General features: G+C 54.2%; 5 protein-coding genes across 10 annotated transcripts; 2 read left to right on the top strand and 3 right to left on the bottom strand.

The window, feature by feature from the left end:
- Positions 1 to 605: 605 nt before the first annotated feature.
- LY6G6E (lymphocyte antigen 6 complex, locus G6E) lies at positions 606 to 2,553 on the bottom strand. 2 transcript variants are annotated; one of them, NM_001081520.2, is given in 4 exon segments: positions 611 to 1,274; positions 1,416 to 1,541; positions 2,241 to 2,363; positions 2,505 to 2,553. In NM_001081520.2, coding segments are annotated over 3 exon segments (477 nt in total). In that variant the 5' UTR covers positions 2,293 to 2,363; positions 2,505 to 2,553; the 3' UTR covers positions 611 to 975.
- Positions 2,554 to 2,839: 286 nt separating this feature from the next.
- On the top strand, positions 2,840 to 5,926 carry LY6G6D (lymphocyte antigen 6 family member G6D). Its single transcript, XM_003587697.6, has 3 exons — positions 2,840 to 4,121; positions 4,216 to 4,362; positions 5,629 to 5,926. The coding sequence occupies exons 1-3, from the start codon at positions 4,067 to 4,069 to the stop codon at positions 5,850 to 5,852; spliced, it is 426 nt and encodes a 141-aa protein (XP_003587745.1). The 5' UTR covers positions 2,840 to 4,066; the 3' UTR covers positions 5,853 to 5,926.
- A 744-nt stretch (positions 5,927 to 6,670) lies between these two features.
- On the bottom strand, positions 6,671 to 9,346 carry LY6G6C (lymphocyte antigen 6 family member G6C). Its single transcript, NM_001077856.1, is given in 3 exon segments — positions 6,671 to 7,336; positions 7,790 to 7,900; positions 9,241 to 9,346. Coding segments are annotated over 3 exon segments (378 nt in total). The 5' UTR covers positions 9,293 to 9,346; the 3' UTR covers positions 6,671 to 7,121.
- On the top strand, positions 7,360 to 13,830 carry MPIG6B (megakaryocyte and platelet inhibitory receptor G6b). 4 transcript variants are annotated; one of them, XM_059880435.1, is made up of 8 exons: positions 7,360 to 10,091; positions 10,244 to 10,422; positions 10,607 to 10,672; positions 10,861 to 11,196; positions 11,372 to 11,462; positions 11,830 to 11,870; positions 12,001 to 12,080; positions 12,206 to 13,803. In XM_059880435.1, the coding sequence occupies exons 3-8, from the start codon at positions 10,609 to 10,611 to the stop codon at positions 12,308 to 12,310; spliced, it is 717 nt and encodes a 238-aa protein (XP_059736418.1). In that variant the 5' UTR covers positions 7,360 to 10,091; positions 10,244 to 10,422; positions 10,607 to 10,608; the 3' UTR covers positions 12,311 to 13,803.
- Positions 13,831 to 14,130: 300 nt separating this feature from the next.
- On the bottom strand, positions 14,131 to 17,651 carry DDAH2 (dimethylarginine dimethylaminohydrolase 2). Of its 2 annotated transcripts, none has more exons than NM_001034704.1 (7): positions 17,480 to 17,651; positions 16,273 to 16,635; positions 16,059 to 16,158; positions 15,860 to 15,933; positions 15,576 to 15,695; positions 14,636 to 14,785; positions 14,131 to 14,445 (listed from the first exon to the last, which is right to left on the bottom strand). In NM_001034704.1, the coding sequence occupies exons 2-7, from the start codon at positions 16,567 to 16,569 to the stop codon at positions 14,329 to 14,331; spliced, it is 858 nt and encodes a 285-aa protein (NP_001029876.1). In that variant the 5' UTR covers positions 16,570 to 16,635; positions 17,480 to 17,651; the 3' UTR covers positions 14,131 to 14,328. The 2 variants fall into 2 exon arrangements, with proteins under 2 accessions (NP_001029876.1, XP_005223736.1); XM_005223679.5 differs by lacking the exon at positions 17,480 to 17,651 and adding an exon at positions 16,772 to 17,454.
- Positions 17,652 to 17,683: the final 32 nt, after the last annotated feature.

Below are 17,683 nucleotides of genomic sequence, written 5' to 3'. Positions count from 1 at the left end.
CAGGACGGGCGGGGGGTGCCCTTGCCCAGCTGCCACCCCACGGTTCCCTCCTTATCGTAGGCGCTCCCCCTCCTTATCCTGTGGCATCCGGAGCAGGGTACAGCTTATCGCCCTGACATCCTGGGGGCCCCACGAGTCACACACAAGCTATCTCCCTGGGCAGAGGGAGTGTCCACAGCGGTGGGTGGGTGAATTCCCTGGTGGGGTGTGTAACTGGGCCCTGCGTGTTGGATGATGAGTGAACGACAAGTCTGGGCTTGTGGAATGGGAGAGGGTGCTGGTGCTCCTAGTCTCAGGCAGCATGGAGCTGGCCTCTCAGCCACACCCTCACCACTCCACGAGGGCCCCTTTGAAATCTGCTCAAGCTTGGGCTTCACTGGAGAAAAGAGTTCTTGGAGGTATCACCTAAAAACCTTTACGCTGCAGTGGCTTAAGTAAGATATTGGCAAGAAGGAGGATGCCAACGACAGATGGAGGATGAAGTGAAAGTCATGGTTCAGGTGCCAGCACCCCTGCCCAACCTGCTAAGCAGCTCTACCTTGCTGTTAGAGATAGCACGCGTGCCTGCACAGGTACACGCACACACACACACACAGCAGTGTTACTGAACTTCCAGATAGCACTTTTATTACATTTACTCTTCATAGTTCCCCAAACCTTCCTTCTTGATTTACCAAATTAATCTTTCCTAGCAGGACTCTCTTCCTCATCACACTTGATGCTCCTTCCATTCCCTTGCCTGGGACCCACAGCTCCTTCAAACACCTGCCTTGCCAGAGAGCTGGGGATTACAGAATGCATCAGAAACAAGCATCTAGAAAAGACCAAGGATTTAGGGCACATCTTCTTTATGGGGCTGGGCTCTGGGAACGTTCCTCTGGGCAGCTAGGGGCTGGAGCAATGCCTGGAGGAATCAGGTTTGGGGAGGGGCCTGTGAAGGTGTTGGGCCCACGGATCTGAGATCTCTGTACACAGTCAGGTTCTTGGGCAGATCTCCAAAGATCTCTGTGTAGGTGTTGCCAGGGCCGCAGTGACAGTGGAGGAGTCTTGAACTGGAGGCTGGTGGCCTCCCCAGGTGAAGCTGGCCAGGAGGACAAGCAGGGTGATGAGGAGGAGGCTGGGGAGCTGGCGCGGCGTGGTAGCCAAGTTGCACAGGTCCTGCTCGCAGCAGTGGTGTCGAAGAGTGTAGGAGCGGGACCAGTAGGTGGTGTGGCCCTGCAGGGAGCACTCGGCCCTTGGGAGGCAGCCCTTTCGCTCGATGACCTCACTCTTTTCTATGGGACAGAGGTGGTTGGGGGAGGGGAGAGCTGAGGCTGGGCAGGAAGGAGGCAAGGGCCGTGGGGTCCCACGAAAGGCAGGATTGGATAGCAGTGGGGAAGACCTAGGGAACATCCATCAGACCAGAGTCCTCCTACCTGAGGTACCAATACTGATGCCACAAACTTCATCCTCCTGACACTTGGTGGGAACAGGGTAGCAGGGCTTGACAAAGTTGCAGGTGTAACAGCGGAGCTGTCTCTGGGCCAGGGAGGCGGCAAGACCTGTGGAGTCCGTGGAGATCCGTCAGAGGAGAGGCAGACAGGACAGGTGAGAGGCCCAGCCCAGATTCAGGAATGGGCTGCACAGACAGAGGTGATACACAAAGTGGGGAAAAGGGGGTGGCGAAATGGAGGGAGAAGCAGACGCAAGTAGAAAAAGAGACAGAGAAGGGAGTGGAGACCACGCACGAAAAGGAAAAGGCAGAGAGGCACGAGGGATACAGGGAGCATGCGAGAAATACACAGATATGAACAGAAGCCAAGGGAATCAGAGGTGAACACAGAGAATGACACAAAAGCCGGGCTGGAGCCAGGAGGGGGTGCCAGTGAAGAAACTAAACAGATGGTGCTGAGTCGGATGAGAAAATAGGAATTAACATTGACCAAGGTGCCCAGCAAAGAAGCAAGAGGTGAGGTAAGGGTCAGGGGAGACAGAGGCTTGTCAAAGATGCCACAAGGAAGAGACAGTTATTCTCAAATGCCTTTGAAGGGAAATCTTTCTTATTCCACCTCATCAGGCTGGCCCGAGACCATTCCCAGTAGCTCTTCTTTCCAAACCCACTACAGCTCTCTCCTCGGCATAGGTCAGCACCCTCTCCCTCAACCCCCTACCCCTAGCTCTCAGGCTCCTTCACAAACCCCTGCCACCACCACCGCCCTACCCTGCTCCCTGTCCCCCAGGACTCTCCAGCTCACCCTTACCCAGTGGCCCACCAAGGAACAGGATGCAGAGGAAGATGCTGGAGGTACCCATGTCTGGACCCGGCGGGGCTCAGGAGTCTGGGAGAATGTGATCTGCACCCTGAGATCCTAGAGCTGGAGCATCTGAGTGAGACAGGGAGGGACCAGTAAACAAACACACCTAGGGAGTGAATCTGAGGGTGAGGCGGAACAGGGACCAGACTCAACAGCCTGAAACAGCGGAGTTCCTGGCCCCGAAGCTCTCACACCCTCCCTGCCTCCTACCGGAGCCTTGTGCCCTGGGGGTCTTCTCTATTCTTGCAGCTTTCTCTTTGCTTGTCTGTCGCTTTTGAATGGTGTCTGTCAGCGTCTGTCACTTTCCCTCCTCCTCCTCTCCCTCCCTCTCCTTGTCTCAAGCTGCTCTTTGCTCTTTCATCTCCTTGTTTTTGTTTGTCTGTCTTCCCCTTCTGTGCATTTAAGTCTCTCAAAGTTACTCTCCTAAACAGCCCTGGCCCAGATCTGTTTTTCGAGTGGTGTTTGAGTGTGGACTCAGCAAGCCCCCACCCACCCACCAACCCACAAACGCAGCTACAGACCCCACCTAGCTGCCCATCCCTTTGATCCCCCAAGCTTCAACATCTGTACCCCGTAATTATCTCTCCCAGCTTACTACATTAGAGGAAATAATTAATCATGGGTGAGGCCAGAGGGACTGATGTATTTCCACTGGTGCAGGGGTAGGGTTCAGAAAGACTAGGAAGGAAGGCAGGGATAAGATTTGGGTCGGGGGTAGAGTCTGGAAGACTGGGGCTTAAGAGACTGGGGAGAAGAGTCAGCACCTGGGGAATCAGGACAGACTGTACCAGGAGTTAGAAGCAGACGGGGTGGGGAGTGAGACAGGAGACACAGGTATCCACTGAGTAGAAGTTTTCGAAAACATTTTTTATTCTCAAGACCTCTTTACACTCAAAAATTACTGAATACCCCAAAGAGTTTTTATTATGTAAGTTATATCAATATTTGCTATATGAGAAATTAAAGCAGAACATTTTAACAGATTCATTAAAAAAATATAAAGCGATAAACCTGTTGTTATTTAGTCCCTAAGTCGTGTCTGACCCTTTGCGACCCCATGAACCTCCAGGCTCCTCTGTCCATGGAATTTTCCAGGCAAGAATACTGGAGTGGGTTGCCATTTCCTCCTCCAGGGGATCTTCCCCACCCAGGGATGGAATGTGCATCTCCTGTTTTGGCAGGGGATTCTTTATCACTGAGCCACCAGGAAAGACCCACACAGTGGTCAGAAACTGTTGCATGTTAACAAAACACATTTTTGTGAAAAATAATGTCTTTCCCAACAGTATAGTGAGAAGAGTGGCATTTCTTTACCCTTTGGGGAATCTATTTAATATGGGGCTTAACAGAAGAAATAGAAGATGGCTGGGTTTTCACATCTGCTTCTGCATTCAGCCTGTTGGGATTTTGATTGAATATATGAAGAAAATCTGACAGATATGTAGCTGGAAAAGAAAGACTGTCCAGGACTCTCTGAAAGGGTCTTAGGAACCCCAGGAGTTCTGGGGTCACCGTTTTAGACGTGTTTCTGAGATGGAGGAATTCGGGGACATCAGAGGATGCTGAGTGCTCTTTCTCTCCTGGGGAGTCCTCCCCCAGGGGGGCCTCCCTGTCCCCACTGGGGCCCCGGTGCCTTCTAGGGGAGACAGACTCTTTCCTCCCTTTTTATTGCCCTATAAAGCCCAAGGCAACGGGGATAAAAAGCCGGCAGAGTGAACACCAGGGAGGGGGGTGGCCGGGAGGGAGAGGCGCTACAGACACAGGCAGACGCAATGAACCCCCTCTTTGCTGGGATCCTGCTCGGCACCTTGCTGGGGGCTGCCTTGGGTAAGGAGGCACCCGGGGCGCCTGTCACAGAGGCCCGTCGCCCTGTGCCAGCCACCCCGGAGCGCCTGATCCAGCACGTCTTCTCTCCCCCCAGGAAACCGCATGCGATGCTATGACTGCGGTGGAGGCCCCAGCGGCCTCTGCAAAGAGACGGTGACCACTTGCGGAGAAGACGAGCGCTGCGGCTTCCTGGAGCGCAAACCCCAACCAGACCTGGCACAGACCAAACTGCCTGGAAACCGTGAGTCCTCAGTGTGTCCCTCTTCCTCCCAGCCCCTCCCTGCCTCCAGCCCCTACTACTTCAGTCCTTCTGGCTTCCAGAACCTTCCAGGCTCAGTCGAGCTCTGGGCAGATGGTGCCGCTGTCAGAATGAAGCGGCCTGGAGCCCCTTCTGGCTCCTGGCACTGAGCCCCCGGAAGCCTGCTGTCTGCGTGGCCTCACCTCCCTCCTCTTTACCCTCCAGAAAGAGACTCATAGGCCCATGTACTCACAAATGGTTGAAAAAGCTCTCTACCTTGAGGGTAGGGACCGAAATATTCAACCAAACTTCTACTCTGAGGCATCAACTAAGGTCCAGGGAGGTATGTGTGTATGTATAGTCATATTTTTTAAATTTCAAAATAATTTTAGATTGACAGAAAAGTTAATTTTATTCAAAAATAGTACAGGTTAGCACTGTATATCCTTACCCAACTTCCTGTAATGTTAATGTCTTATATTACCATAGTGTGTGTGTAGTCAGTATCTTAGTCGCTCAGTTGTGTCTGACTCTCTGTGACCCTATGGACTGCAGCCCACCAGGCTCCTCTGTCCATGGGATTTTCCAGGCCAGAATACTGGAGTGGGTTGCCATTTCCATCTCTAGGAGATCTTCCCAACCCAAGGATCAAATCTTCGTCTTCTGCATCTCCTGCATTGGCAGACAGATTCTCTACCACTGAGCCAATTGGGAAGCCCATATAACCACAGTACAATTAGCAAAATCAGAATATAACACTGGTCAGTAAGACTAATCTACAGACCTTACTCGATGTAGCCTGTTGTCCCTTTCATGTCCTTTTTCTGATCCAGGATCCACTGGTTTTTGCTCTCCTATCTTAGTTCTCACCTCTCTGTGGCAGTGCTGAGTCTTCCTTTGATTCTATGATATTGACACTTTTTTCCTTTTCTTTGTATTTCTTGATCTTGATACTTTTACTTGATCTCTGATATTTGGTACTGATGCGTTATTTTAAAGAATGTCCTGCAACTTGGATTAACCTGATATTTTCTTGTGATTAGACTGAGGTCCTGAATTTGGGGAAAGAAGTGATGTTGGTCCCTTTCAGTGGATGCTGTTAGGGCTTCACGATGTCAGCATGTTAACTGTGATAACTTGGTTTCAGGGAGGTGTTTTTTGAGGGGGGCGGAGGATCCCTTTAGGCTCCTTGAAATCATATCTGCTCTGCCCCAGAAGGCAAGTCCTCAAGCCAGGAGTTCAACATCCCAGTCTCATTTTCTCTCTCAGCCTCAGTGACCTTGATTCATCACCATCCAGCCTGCGTGGCTGCCCATCATTGCAATCGAGTGGAGACAGAAGTGGTGGGAGACGTAACTTATACGACCCACAGGGACTGCTGCGTTGGCGACCTGTGCAACAGTGCTGTGGCGAGCACTGCAGCCCCCATGAGCATTGTGGCTGCAGCAGTCACCATGCTGGCCTGGCTCTTGCCAGGACTCTGGAGAGGGTAATGGGAGCAGGGGAGGAGAAGGCAACAAGGAAATGAAGGAGATCTATGAGCCATTAAAATCTCTCGACCACTCCAGAGCTGACTGGAAAATTCCATCTTTGTTGATAAGAGGGCTGAAGGGGTAATACAGGGGCATCCAGGCTCTAGTTCAGGGGTTATCAAGGATCAGTGGACTTAGCTACAATGGTACACTTCTTACCAACTAAACCCCAAAGGACAACGGAGAATCTGCCCTAAGTGACTCCTACTTGTTGCCAGGGAGAGTCTTTCTTAGCAACAAGGATCACTGAGGGGAGCAGGCTCTGGGCTGGCCACCAGGAATCAGTGAGTCCAGTTGTCTGGGCTTGTTCCCCTTCCCCTCATTGGCAACTTGACTCCCAATATGACCATTTGGAATTGAGAAAGGAAGTGTAAACACTCTGACAGGACAGAGCCTTGGTGCCCCACCTGCCAGGCCAGGTGAGGCCTCTGACTCTAACCTGAGGGACTGAGGCCTAGAAGGAGGGTCCCAGGTCCCATCCCTGTGCAACTCTCCTACCCCTTCTGAGGAGCCCGCAAGTCAGGCTTGCACCTCCTTCTTGGCAGTACAACACAGGTGTGGCCTAAATATAGGATAAAGATTGTTTCTCAAAATACTGGGCCACCCCCAGACACTGGAAGAAAGGACAGGTCTGAAAAACCTGTTTCTCCCTTTACCCCAACCCTGGCCTCCCAGAGAAACTCCCTGAAGGGCCCTTTGGTGAGGGTGGGGGCTGAGAGTGTTATTTCCTGGGAGGGGGCTGCTGACAGTAGATCTTCTGACAATAAACACACAATAGATCGGCTCTACATGTTTATTACTCAAAATGGAAAGGGGTGGGCATGGGGATGAGGTATGTATGGGGAGCCAGGATTTGAAGTGTCAGCTCATACGGTGAGGTTATTGGGTGCTTCCTGGCAGCCTTCACTGGGGACAGGACAGAACTCCATTCCAGATTCCAATTGCTCTTCACACAGGGCATAGGAAAGCGCAGGAAGCAAAGTGGGGAGCTCTCCCTGGAAGCAATGGAGGATCTGGAGTAGTGTCGAGGGAAATGGGAAGGGTCTCTCTGGGAAAGCAGAGTGGAGGGTATGAGTGGAAAGATGGATGGAGAGACCGCTATCTAGTTAAAGCAATATGAAGCATCTGGAGAGATGCTTTTCTGAGCAAAGGGAAGCAGAGGGTATGGAGACACAAGAAGAGAGGCTCAGGTGAAGGCAGATGGAAGGAGGGGCAGCCATGGAGCCAGTCTCAGTGCAATAGCCAGAGGCCAAGGCCAGCCAAGGAGGTGAGGAAGACAAGGGTCAGGGCCGGCGTGGGCCGCGGGGCTGGGCTATTGCAGTTGTCCTGGCTGCAGCAGGTGGTGTTATAGGTCAGGCCCCCCTTCTGGTTGGTTTGGTTGACTGCCGGCTTACAGGGCTCTCCTGGTGTGCCACAGTCAAGTCGGGAGAAAACCCACATCTTCCCTGGGGTTAGGAGGGAGCAAAGAGGTTAGTAAAGACAGGCACCCGGCATGCCTGGGTCCATCTCCCCACCCCATGCACCCCATTCAAGCTTCCATCCTTCCCAACTCCGCCCCTGGTCCTGCCCTTCTGTATCTCTTCTCAGTCTAACCTTTCTTGTGCACTTCCTTACCCTGCCCTCTCACCCCAAACCCGGGCCTATCGCTTGCTGTCCATGAAGCTTTGGACCTGCTCCTGTCTCTTTCAGAGGCTGTTTCCTCAATATAATAATAGCATCCACATCATAGGATGTCATGAACATAAATTCAAACAACCCATGTGAAGATACAGGATGGGGCCTGGGAAACAGTAATCCTTGGCCAAATATTATCATTGCTGTAGTTCTCTGTTCCACCTCAGCCCCAGCTGTAGAGTCCCCCACTGGCCCCCACTCCCCACTGAAGAAGGGGATGGTACCGATGTATGCGTGGGTTGTCAGGCATTGCTGTCCTGGTTCCAGGCGGCAGGACTTCCGGTCCACACAGCCCAGCACTGGGAGCTTGTAGCAGGAGTGACATCGAATATCAGCTGGGAAGACACAAGTGACCAAATACATGACTCACCAAGGGATGAGCCAAGCTGGTGGGTGGGGTTGGAGAGGAGTCAGTCAAGTTGGGGTTCTGACCTGTTTGGTCTGCTAGGGACAGAACAGGTAAGGGATGCAAAAGAAATGTAGAAGTGGGTAAGGGTGGAGTTGGTCTGTGAATGGCCCACACCCTAAACATCTTTCTTCACTCCAACCCATCTGGAGATGAGTCAAGAGGGGCAGTTACCAACAATGGGGCTGGGGACTGATGGAATCTGAGACTACCACTGGGAAGGAATGTGTAGGTGTCTAGGGAGGAGATGAAGGAATTCAGAAGGTTACAGATGAAGGGATGAAATAGGAAGAAATATTCAAAGTAAAAAAATCAATCGTGGAGGTTACAACACTTGCAGGAATGGCTTGGAGCTTAAGGCGGGCAAGAAAGCCACCTGGCTGGGCCAGTTAAGCAAAGCATTCTTTACCTCCTGGGGCTGCCAAGGGTGTGGGAAGAGAAAGCAGACTCAAAATAAATCCTCCCACCCTGGTAGGTCTCCGACAGAAAGGAGTAGTATCTGAGAGGCAGATCATCAGAATAGATCTGAGCACTTTACCAAAATGGAAAGGATGAGCGCAGAAGGCGGCACCCCCAAGGTTGCCTGAGGGGCCCAAGGTTCCTGCCACATCTGATTCAAGGTTTAAGAGAAGGAAGAGTTCAGGCCATGGGTGGAGGAGCCTGGTGATCACCTCTCAGTGAAACCCACCTCATCCTGGGGGTGAGCAACCTTGACACTCTCTCCCTAGAAGGCAGGGCAATCTCCCTGGCTCCCTGGAATCCTCCACAGAGCTTGTGTCCCTGGAAGTATGCACCCCAGTTGGGAGCAGGGCAGGGAGGGGATCTAGGAAAGACCACTGCTTGAGGGACAGAGCACAAAGTCCCTGATGGAGTAGATGGGAGGATGGGTGGCAAAAGAAGCCCCAGCCAGATGCCTAGGTTTCTGGGAGGACACCCTGGCTGAGTGCAGGTGGAGAGAGGAGAAAGCAGGTAAACTGGATCCTGGAGTGGGGTTAGAAGGGGAACTGGATATGAGAGTTTATGAGAACTGGGGAACCAGGAACCTGTAACCCTGGGCAGTTAGAAGAGTGGGTTTTGGAGGTGGGGAAGAGGCTGAAGGATGGAGATGGGGGAGAACAGAGCAAGGACCCTGTCACAGGGGCACAGGAGAGCCGAGCCAGTTGGGTCTGAGGGCGCTTGGGATCCATGGGTACTGTAGGACAGTGGCTGGGGCAGGGTTTAAAAATCCTGACCAGGTGAACCACATCCTGAGGGGCCCCAGGGGCTCACCTGAGACCCAGCAGAGCAGAGCAGACAAGGAGAGCAGGAGAAGGGCTCTCATGGTGAGGGTCATGAGAACGGCAGCAGCCGACAGAGCAGGACTTCAGGGATCTGGCTATCCGTTTGGGACTTGAGTGGCCTTTTTGGAGCTTATAATCACAACAGTCCCTCCCTCCCTGGCCTCTGGTGGCTCCTCCTTCCCCATTTAGGGAGGGGCTAAGCAGGACCCAGTGGAGGAGTGGGATGGGGATGGGAAGAGACAGGTATGGGGAGGGCAGGTGCAGCAGTGACTAACTCCATTTTGCTTCTTGGTTTCCGTCTAAGACACACCCTCCTGGCCCCCAGGAGTAACATCTCTGTCTGCCTAATCCTCTGGAGAAGTATCACTAAAGGCCCCTGTGATGTTATAGTGGCTTGGGTGGTAGGAGCATCTCCTGGTTCCTGGGAAATGGACAATGGGGTGCAGCCCCAGCTGCACCAAATTTTAGTTCCTGGGGAGCATTGGTAGGGGCATGTAGGCAGGAATTAAGCATCAAATTCATCTCACTTCAGCCCCCACTTTATTTCCCCAAGCCCTGCTCAGCCACAGGATGAAGGAGTAGGGTTTGTGATGTCATCATGAGTTTGTGTGATGTCATAGCAGCAGAGGCAAGGGCTGGAGCTGCCTGTTAAGGAGGGGTTGCCTCAGGACCCCTGAAGATTCTCAGGACCTTGCCCTGGCTCCACTTGGGTTTGGCCTGGCCTTGGTTCCTCTGGTGCAGTAAAGGCCGAGGGTGTGGGGCTGTGCATCTGCTCCAGCCAAAACCTGCTCAGCTGGGTGCGGCTCCTTGGGCCAGGAGGGACAGAATGGGCATAGAGAGGTGAGGTAGCAGCTAAAATAGGAATAGGAGTAGTCACAATGGCAAGCACATAGTGCTCCTATGACTCAGCCATTGTTCTAGGTGTTTTCCATGTATTATTTGATTTATTCTCCAAATACTCTGAGGTAGGTGCCTTTACACCCATTTTACAGATGAGCAAACAGGCTCACAGAAGTGACTTGTGCACATCTCGCAGCTAGTAGATAATGAAATCAAGATTTGAATTCAGACGGCCAGAATCCAGAAATCCTGGTGCTCCTCGCAACTGCTATGCTGCAAGAGTTGACGACTGCTCAAGTGCTTGTGTAAAGGACCCTAGCATGAATTTTAAGTGAGCACTGGTTAAGGGCTGTGAACTTGCCTCTGAGGATTCCCAGAGGGATCTGGGCAGCTGTGGCCCCTCCCCCACCCCTTATCAGTGCCCCCAGACCCGCGGTCTCCCCCTCCACCCCCCTTTGATTTCCCTCCGGTCTCCTCCGCTGATTCACTGCCCTCCTCTTCCCACCACATCCCAGCCATGACCCTGGTTCTGCAGCTGCTGCCGCTGCTGCTGCTGTCGAGGGCCCTGGGGGATCCAGGGGGTAAGCCATCTCAGTAAAGTTGCAATGGCGGGAGGAAAGACTGAGGGGGGAGGAAGGGGCGACAGGAGGGTGAGATGTAAATGGGAAGATCCAGGATGGCAAGACAGCATGGGAGAGCCATCAGACTAAGTGGGAGGGTCGTGTTGCCCTATAGTCTTGCCTTAACCATCGCCTCTGGCCTCCCATAGCTTCACTGAACGGCCACCCCGGGGACCGGGTGAATCTCTCCTGCATAGGGGTCTCGCAACCTACCCGTTGGGTCTGGGCACCTAGATTCCCGGCCTGCAAAGGCCTGTCCAAAGGACGCCGCCCGATCCTGTGGGCCTCACCGAGCGGGACCCCCACCGTGCCTCCCGCCCAGCCCTTTGCTGGCCGCATAAATGCCCTGGACCTTGGTATCCGGCGACTGGAGCTGCTCTTGAGTGCGGGGGATTCTGGCACCTTTATCTGCAAGGGTCGCCAAGAGGAGGAGAGCCGTACGGAGCTTCATGTGCTGGGAGACCGGGCCTACTGCAAAGCTCTGGGTAGGTCTATGTCTTCATGCGCAGGGGACCTAACTCTGACACACGTCCCCAGCAGGGTGAGAGGCCTCGGCTGGGGGTTCCTGGGGTGGGGGTGGGGAGGTGCGGTGCGGCTAGCGCTCTGTGCCCCCTGACCTCGGCATCAACCACTCCCACCCCGCTTCCAACCATCCCCCAGGGTCGTCGTATTCCCAGATTCTGATCCCGCTGCTGGGCGCTGGGCTGGTGCTGGGCCTTGGAGTATTGGGCTGGGCCTGCTGGAGGCGCAGGTGAGCACAAGGGGCAGAGCCTGATTGAAAGGGTCTTGACCCGAGGAGCGAGGGGCAGGCCCAGAACTTTCGCAGACCAAAGCTAGATCAGGTGTGGTTTGGAGATGAGTGGGGGAGGTTAGAAGTGGGGGGCGAGGCCAAAGGCTGGTGGGTGGAGCCCTAGCTAAGGAGGCGAAGCTGGAGGCAGAGCAGGCTCCACACGTGGGTTGATGTATCTGTGGGGGTTGAACTTACGTTGTTTTCGCCCAGTCAGAGCCTGAAACTGGCTGGGTCGTTGTTGGCGCGTGGGGGAGGGGTTGGGGGGGGTGCCCAGAACGAAGCAAGACAAGGTTAGTGCTTCTCAAAGACTCTTACCCATCCTTTACAGGCGCTCGCCCCCTCATCCGCCTGAACCAACCCCCAGATTTGGTGAGACTAACTCCCCTGCAGTTTTCCTTCTCTGCACATTCCCCACCCAGTACTTGAGTCTGAGCCCTTGCTGGGAGCAGACAAGTTGGTCACCTTCTCTCAATCCTTCAGCTCTGTCCCCCCCACATAGTTCCACTCGTGAAAGCAGAGCCCCAGAGGCCAGAAGAGGAGGAAGAGCCCAAGATGCCAGGGGACCTGGATCAGGAGCCGGTAAGGGCTTGGGAACGGGATGGGGGCTGGCCAGAATCCTTGAGTCTAGTGGACGAGGAGAGAGGCCTGGATACCCAGGGGAGTCAGACTTCTGAGACTCTCCTGCCTTCCTCCCCACCTTTCAGAGCCTGCTCTACGCAGACCTGGATCATATGGCCCTCAGAAGTTCCAGCCGACTGTCCCCAGTGGTCCCTGCTGATGCCTCCACCATCTATGCTGTTGTAGTTTGAAGGGAAGCCTTTACAGCAAACCTCACAAGCTGGGGGCTCCCAGATCTCCATTACACCCCTCCCCTTCTTGGCCCTTCACCTGGCAAAGGAAGGCACCATGGGATAGAAATGAGCACTAGACTGGGAGTTGAGAGACCTAGGTTCCAGGCTATCTCTGCTGCTGATCTTGGTCCTTCCTTACCCCTGTCTCTCACACCCGTTTAACCACCTTAAGACACCAGCAACTCCTAGATTGTTTTCCTATCTCTTCACTTCTCTTCACAGTCGAGCTCTTTGAACCAAGGGCCTACACCTGTCTCTTCCATTTTTTCCTTCACTCCTGCTACTCACCTGGTCTCCATGAGATTGCCAGTGATGTATTAATAGCCACACCCACTAGATGTTTTGTTAGCATTCATCTGGCTTGACCTTTGATTGCTCCATTTAAGCTCTGTTTTTCTTTAACATTGGTGTCTTTCTCCTGGACTCTGTTTCCTTCCTCCCTATTCCCACAGTATTCCCACCATTTCAGGTTTGTCTTTTTAATATCTGCTTTTCTCCCTCTTCTAGGATGCTGTCATCCACAGCCAGTCCTTAGCCTTTACTTTAACTCTGCAAACAACACCCAGAATTCCTTCCAGTTCCCATCTCTGATAGATTTCCAAACTATCCCTCAGACATTCCTGCCTGGCTGACCCTAGGCATTTTGCACACAGCGGGTCCAAAAGCCAATGCACTGTCATCTCCCAAGCCACTTATTTAATCCTCCCTCCCATGCATCTTCTCTTGATCAACCCTGTTGCCCAAGCCAGAAACTGGGAGTCATGTAACCTCCTTCCTCTCATTCCCATATGATAAACCAAGTCCTGTCTTTCTGTTTTAATGTCGCTGTCAAATCCATACCCTTTTCATGTCCGGCACTGCCACCTGAGTGTACTCTCTTCAGTTCCCCCCTGGATTTCCCATAGCCTCATCTCATTCTCCTGCCCTTGCTCTCCTCGCTGAAACCAGAGTCTCCCCGAATGCTAACCTCCCGACCGCCTACATTTCAGCTGTATTTCAGTTCTGGCCCTTAGCCTTGGTTTCAAGGTGCTACAGTACTTTACTTATTCTCCAGGCTTATCTCTGTCACTCGATGCCTGGAACATGACAGCCTTTGAGAAATTCTCCCCAGCCCACAAATATGCCCGTGCCCAGTGCAGTTCCTTCTTCCTGGGTTACCCTTTGTCTCCTCCTCACCATGCGCCTGGCTAATTCTTATTTATCCTCAGGACTCAGTTCAAATGCAGTCTTTTCTGGGAAGCTATTTCTGACCCTCTTGGCCCACTCCTGCATATACTTTGATGCTCTCTGGAGCCCCTTATTTCTCTCACAGCAACAGCCTCCTGTGAATTGTTCCATTACAACCTGTATTTCAATTTATAAGAAATTTTCATGTACTGTGAGTTCCCTGATATCAGGAGACTGAGCCTTTTTCTCTCACTGCTAAGCCTCGGTAAATGAATGAAAATGAATGTCCCTGGAAATGTCATTTCCTCCTATTAGCTCGGGGATGGGCTGTTGATCTCCAAGTCTCTGAATCATCTGACATTTAGATAAATTCAGTGAATGACTCACTCATATTTTCTCTTCTCTGCCCTGTACATGCTCCCCACAAGAGAAATTCTTTCCTGTCCATCTTGTACCCAAGCCCCCACAATAGGGCTGGACAATAGGTCAGTGTGTGCAGAGTGAAGGTTTGATGAATGAAGGAGGTCTCCTCCCCAGTACTAATCCCAACCTGGGGTTTCAGTCCTGCCCTTGTCCTTCTGCTCCAGTAAGACACCAGTCTCAGTCCAGTCTAAAAGGTCAGTTCTATTTTATTAGTTCTTGAGGAGACGACTCACCCAGTGGCCTCTGTCCTTTTTCTCACTCTGCCCTCCTCTATATGGGGCCCTCTCCCCACTACTGCCTAATCACCATCCTCTATCTAACTTTCCTTCCCCTTCTACTCCTATGCCATTCTACCCCTGGTCAGCCAGAACCCCCGGGCTGGGCTCTCAGTTGTGGGGGCGTGTGCTGAGCACCAGGCAGAGGGAACTGAGCCCAGCGCCGGCCTTCTCCAGTTCTGAACAGGACACAGGTACGAGGGTGACGTCAGAGAGCTTCTGCAGTGCCTGCAGGGAGGACAGCGTGTGGGGAGAAGGGAGTGAGTCCCCAAGACCCACAGGCGGGGCCCCCTTTCAGCCAGCTCACAGGGCCCCACTTGGGCTTCTAGAAAAGGCACCCCTTCTTCCTCCCACAAGGAAGGCCTGAGCCCCATTTCTCTGGTTGGGGGGTGGTGGTGGAGCTCCTGCCTTCTCTCACCTCTTGGCTGTTGGGCAGGTCCCCGCCTCCCCGGTGCAGGAGGAAAGGGGGCAGGCCGGGCTGCCCAGGACGCAGAAAGAGACAGTCAGCTGCTGCGTCATCCGGGAGGGTCAGGGAGGCATAGGGGTGATCAGTCAACACTGCCATTGCCTTGGGGGAGAAGAGACAGGAAACACTCAAGGCTCAGCCTCTCCACAACTGAGTCTTGCTGCCCTACCACCGCTAAGGGCGGGGGACAGAGTCACATTATTGTGGAATAATAATAACAGCAATCACATGTCAGTTACTATGTGTCAGACACTGAGTGCTTTAATTAACTTTGCTAATTTCCACCTGGGACTCACAGGCAGTTCTTTCCACCTGCTATCCACTTCTCTGCTACTCCAGATCCCACCCGTCGATCCTATCCATCCTTCAAGACACAGATTAGATGCCCTTCAATGGCACCCCACTCCAGTACTCTTGCCTGGAAAATCCCATGGATGGAGGAGCCTGGTAGGCTGCAGTCCATGGGGTCGCTAAGAGTCAGACATGACTGAGCAACTTCACTTTCACTTTTCACTTTCATGCATTGGAGAAGGAAATAGCAACCCACTCCAGTGTTCTTGCCTGGAGAATCCCAGGGACGGGGAAGCCTAGTGAGCTGCCGTCTCTGGGGTCACACAGAGTCGGACACGACTGAAGCGACTTAGCCGCAGCAGCAGCACAGAATTTCGTGAAACCCCGGAAGACGATGTTAATTGTCCCTGTTTCTCGGTGTTCCAGCTGCCTGTCCGGCTTATAGTAACTTGTTTTCTCACATAGATGGACAGCACAGTGAGGGTAGGAGTTGGAGCTAATTCTCAGAGCTGCCCTGCTCCCCGCCTCCTGGGCCTAGAGCCACGCCCACTGTCGTTGGCTGGCCCCCAACTTGCCCCACCCCAGCCCCACTCCTTCTCACCCTGACAGCTTTTTGGGCAGCTTCGCTGGAACCCGCCACCACGGTGCGGGGTCCCCCCATACCGCAGAGGCCACGCAGGTGGGAGGTGCTTGTGACGGGCACCGTGGAGACGGCAAAGTCCTAGAGGGAACAAGGGAAAGTATTCAATGACGGGGATAGCCTAAACACAGGCTACTCTCAGCCACTTCCTCCTCAGCCCCCTAGTCCCTCCCCTCCCCTCTCCGCCCAGGTCCCTGCGACCCCATCCACCCCCGACTCCCCCTACTCCCACCCCCGCTCCTAACCCGGAACGTGTCCGCCACGATCTCAGCTCCTCGGTGATTGGTCCACTTGGAGAGGCCTACGAAAAACTCCCGGCCTGAGCCCAGGGAGGTCGTCGAGGTATGAGGCACGAGTGAGTTGGAAACAAGGCTCGACGTGGCCCATTCTCCCAAAGTCAGCCTCCCTGTACCAAGCCCCAGGGCGCAGGCACCCCAGCCTCACCGGTGAAGAGAACATCAGTGCCATCCAGCGTTGCGTTCTCGTCCCCCATCTCCACAATTCGGAGCCCCAGGTCCTGGAGGGCTTTGCGGACTCCATCGACCTTAGGGCAGGAGAAGAGGGAGCGAAGCAGATATTTCCACCCCCATTCTTCCCTAAAGCTCGGGATGTCCAGATCCTTCTTTCCCCCTACTCGAACCCGTGCCCAGGTGCTCACCTCCGGCCTGCGGGCGGGGCTCCAGGGCCGCGTGATTAGAGCCGTATCCCCTTGGATCACGGCGGTGTCACCGAGCAGCGGTCCCAGCGGCAGCGACTCTTCAGGAGGCAGTTCTACTAGTTGCAGCCCCAATCGCTGCCTCAGCTTACCCCCCAGCACCCCATGTTCCCTCTGAGCTTTGGCTAGGTCCAGAGCTGGGAGGCCAGCTGCTGCACCCTCCCCCGACGCCAGGCTCTCCGGGACCCCCCGGATCAGGGCATGGGAGCAGCGGCCCAGCCCCTCCCCTGGCGTCCCCATCCCATCCACACAGATGCCCCCTCCGGCTGCGCTGATTTCTTAGTTTTCTCTTTCTACTTCACCTGTCTGGGAGAAGAAACGGAAAGGGGGGAGGCAGAGAGAGAGACATGCAGAGAAGGGCGTAGGGGGATGGTTAAGAGCGCCTGGGTCTTCGTATGCCTTCTCCGGGCGCCCCTCCCACTCCGCCCCACCCCCTCCAGACCTTCCTCTCCTGCGGACCCCATTCCACCCCGCACCCTCGCGGATCTGCTGCTTTAGTGGGGAGTCCGAGGAACAAGATCGGGACCCCTAATTTCCGAAACACCTGTTGCCCCTGCTTGGGGGGTTTTGAGAGGTCCCCGCCAGGCGCCCCTCTTGGCAGCCGCTAGGATGCGCTCACTCCCCAAAAATGCAGCGGCTCCGCCCCCTTAACCCTCAGCTGCTCGCTGCCTTAGGGACCCGAAGTGCGGCGAGGAATCCACAGGGGTGATGGGACAGGAGGAGACAGCTGGGGAGAGAGTTAGAGCCTGGGGGATGAAAGTCTTGGATGTCCGAACGAGAAAGGGAGAGAGGGTCAAGGAGAAGGGAATAGAGCCTAAGGAGTTAAATATCCTCTCTCCACCCCAGTCAGTCTCTCCGTCCCTAGCGCGACCCAGTGTAAACCAGACTCAGTCCCGGAGGACTGGGAGAGGTCTAAAACAAAATCCGAGGGGCGGGGAAATTGGGAGGCGTGGTTCTGGGGAGCAGGCGCCACTCGGGGCGCCAGGACATGGTCCCCCAGTCTCCTGACCCATCTTCCTCAAAGTCCACCCCGACTCAGCTCCGCACCCAAATGTCGACCCTCCGCACTGTCCCGGCGCAAGCACGGGTCCAGCATTCCGGAACTTCGGTCTGCACACGGTCCAAGGGACACCTCCCACCCCAGACTCACCTCCAGCGGCCACCGCTGCTCTTGCCGCTCAGTGATCTTGGCTGGAGCCCCACCCCCCTGAGGACAGAGTTGGTGAAGAAGAGAGTCGTAGCCTTCAAGCGTCGGGGACCGGAGCTTTGGCTTTGAAGGGTCCCCGGGTAGGCGAGCTCAAGTACTACAGTGGGTCGGGGGCACGACGGTCTGGCGGCTCCAGGGCATTGTCTA

Source organism: Bos taurus, chromosome 23 (genome assembly GCF_002263795.3).
Source record: "Bos taurus isolate L1 Dominette 01449 registration number 42190680 breed Hereford chromosome 23, ARS-UCD2.0, whole genome shotgun sequence".
Lineage (NCBI taxonomy): Eukaryota > Metazoa > Chordata > Mammalia > Artiodactyla > Bovidae > Bos > Bos taurus.
The sequence above is the reverse complement of the archived record's forward strand: the minus strand, read 5'-3'. Positions and strand labels throughout refer to the sequence as shown.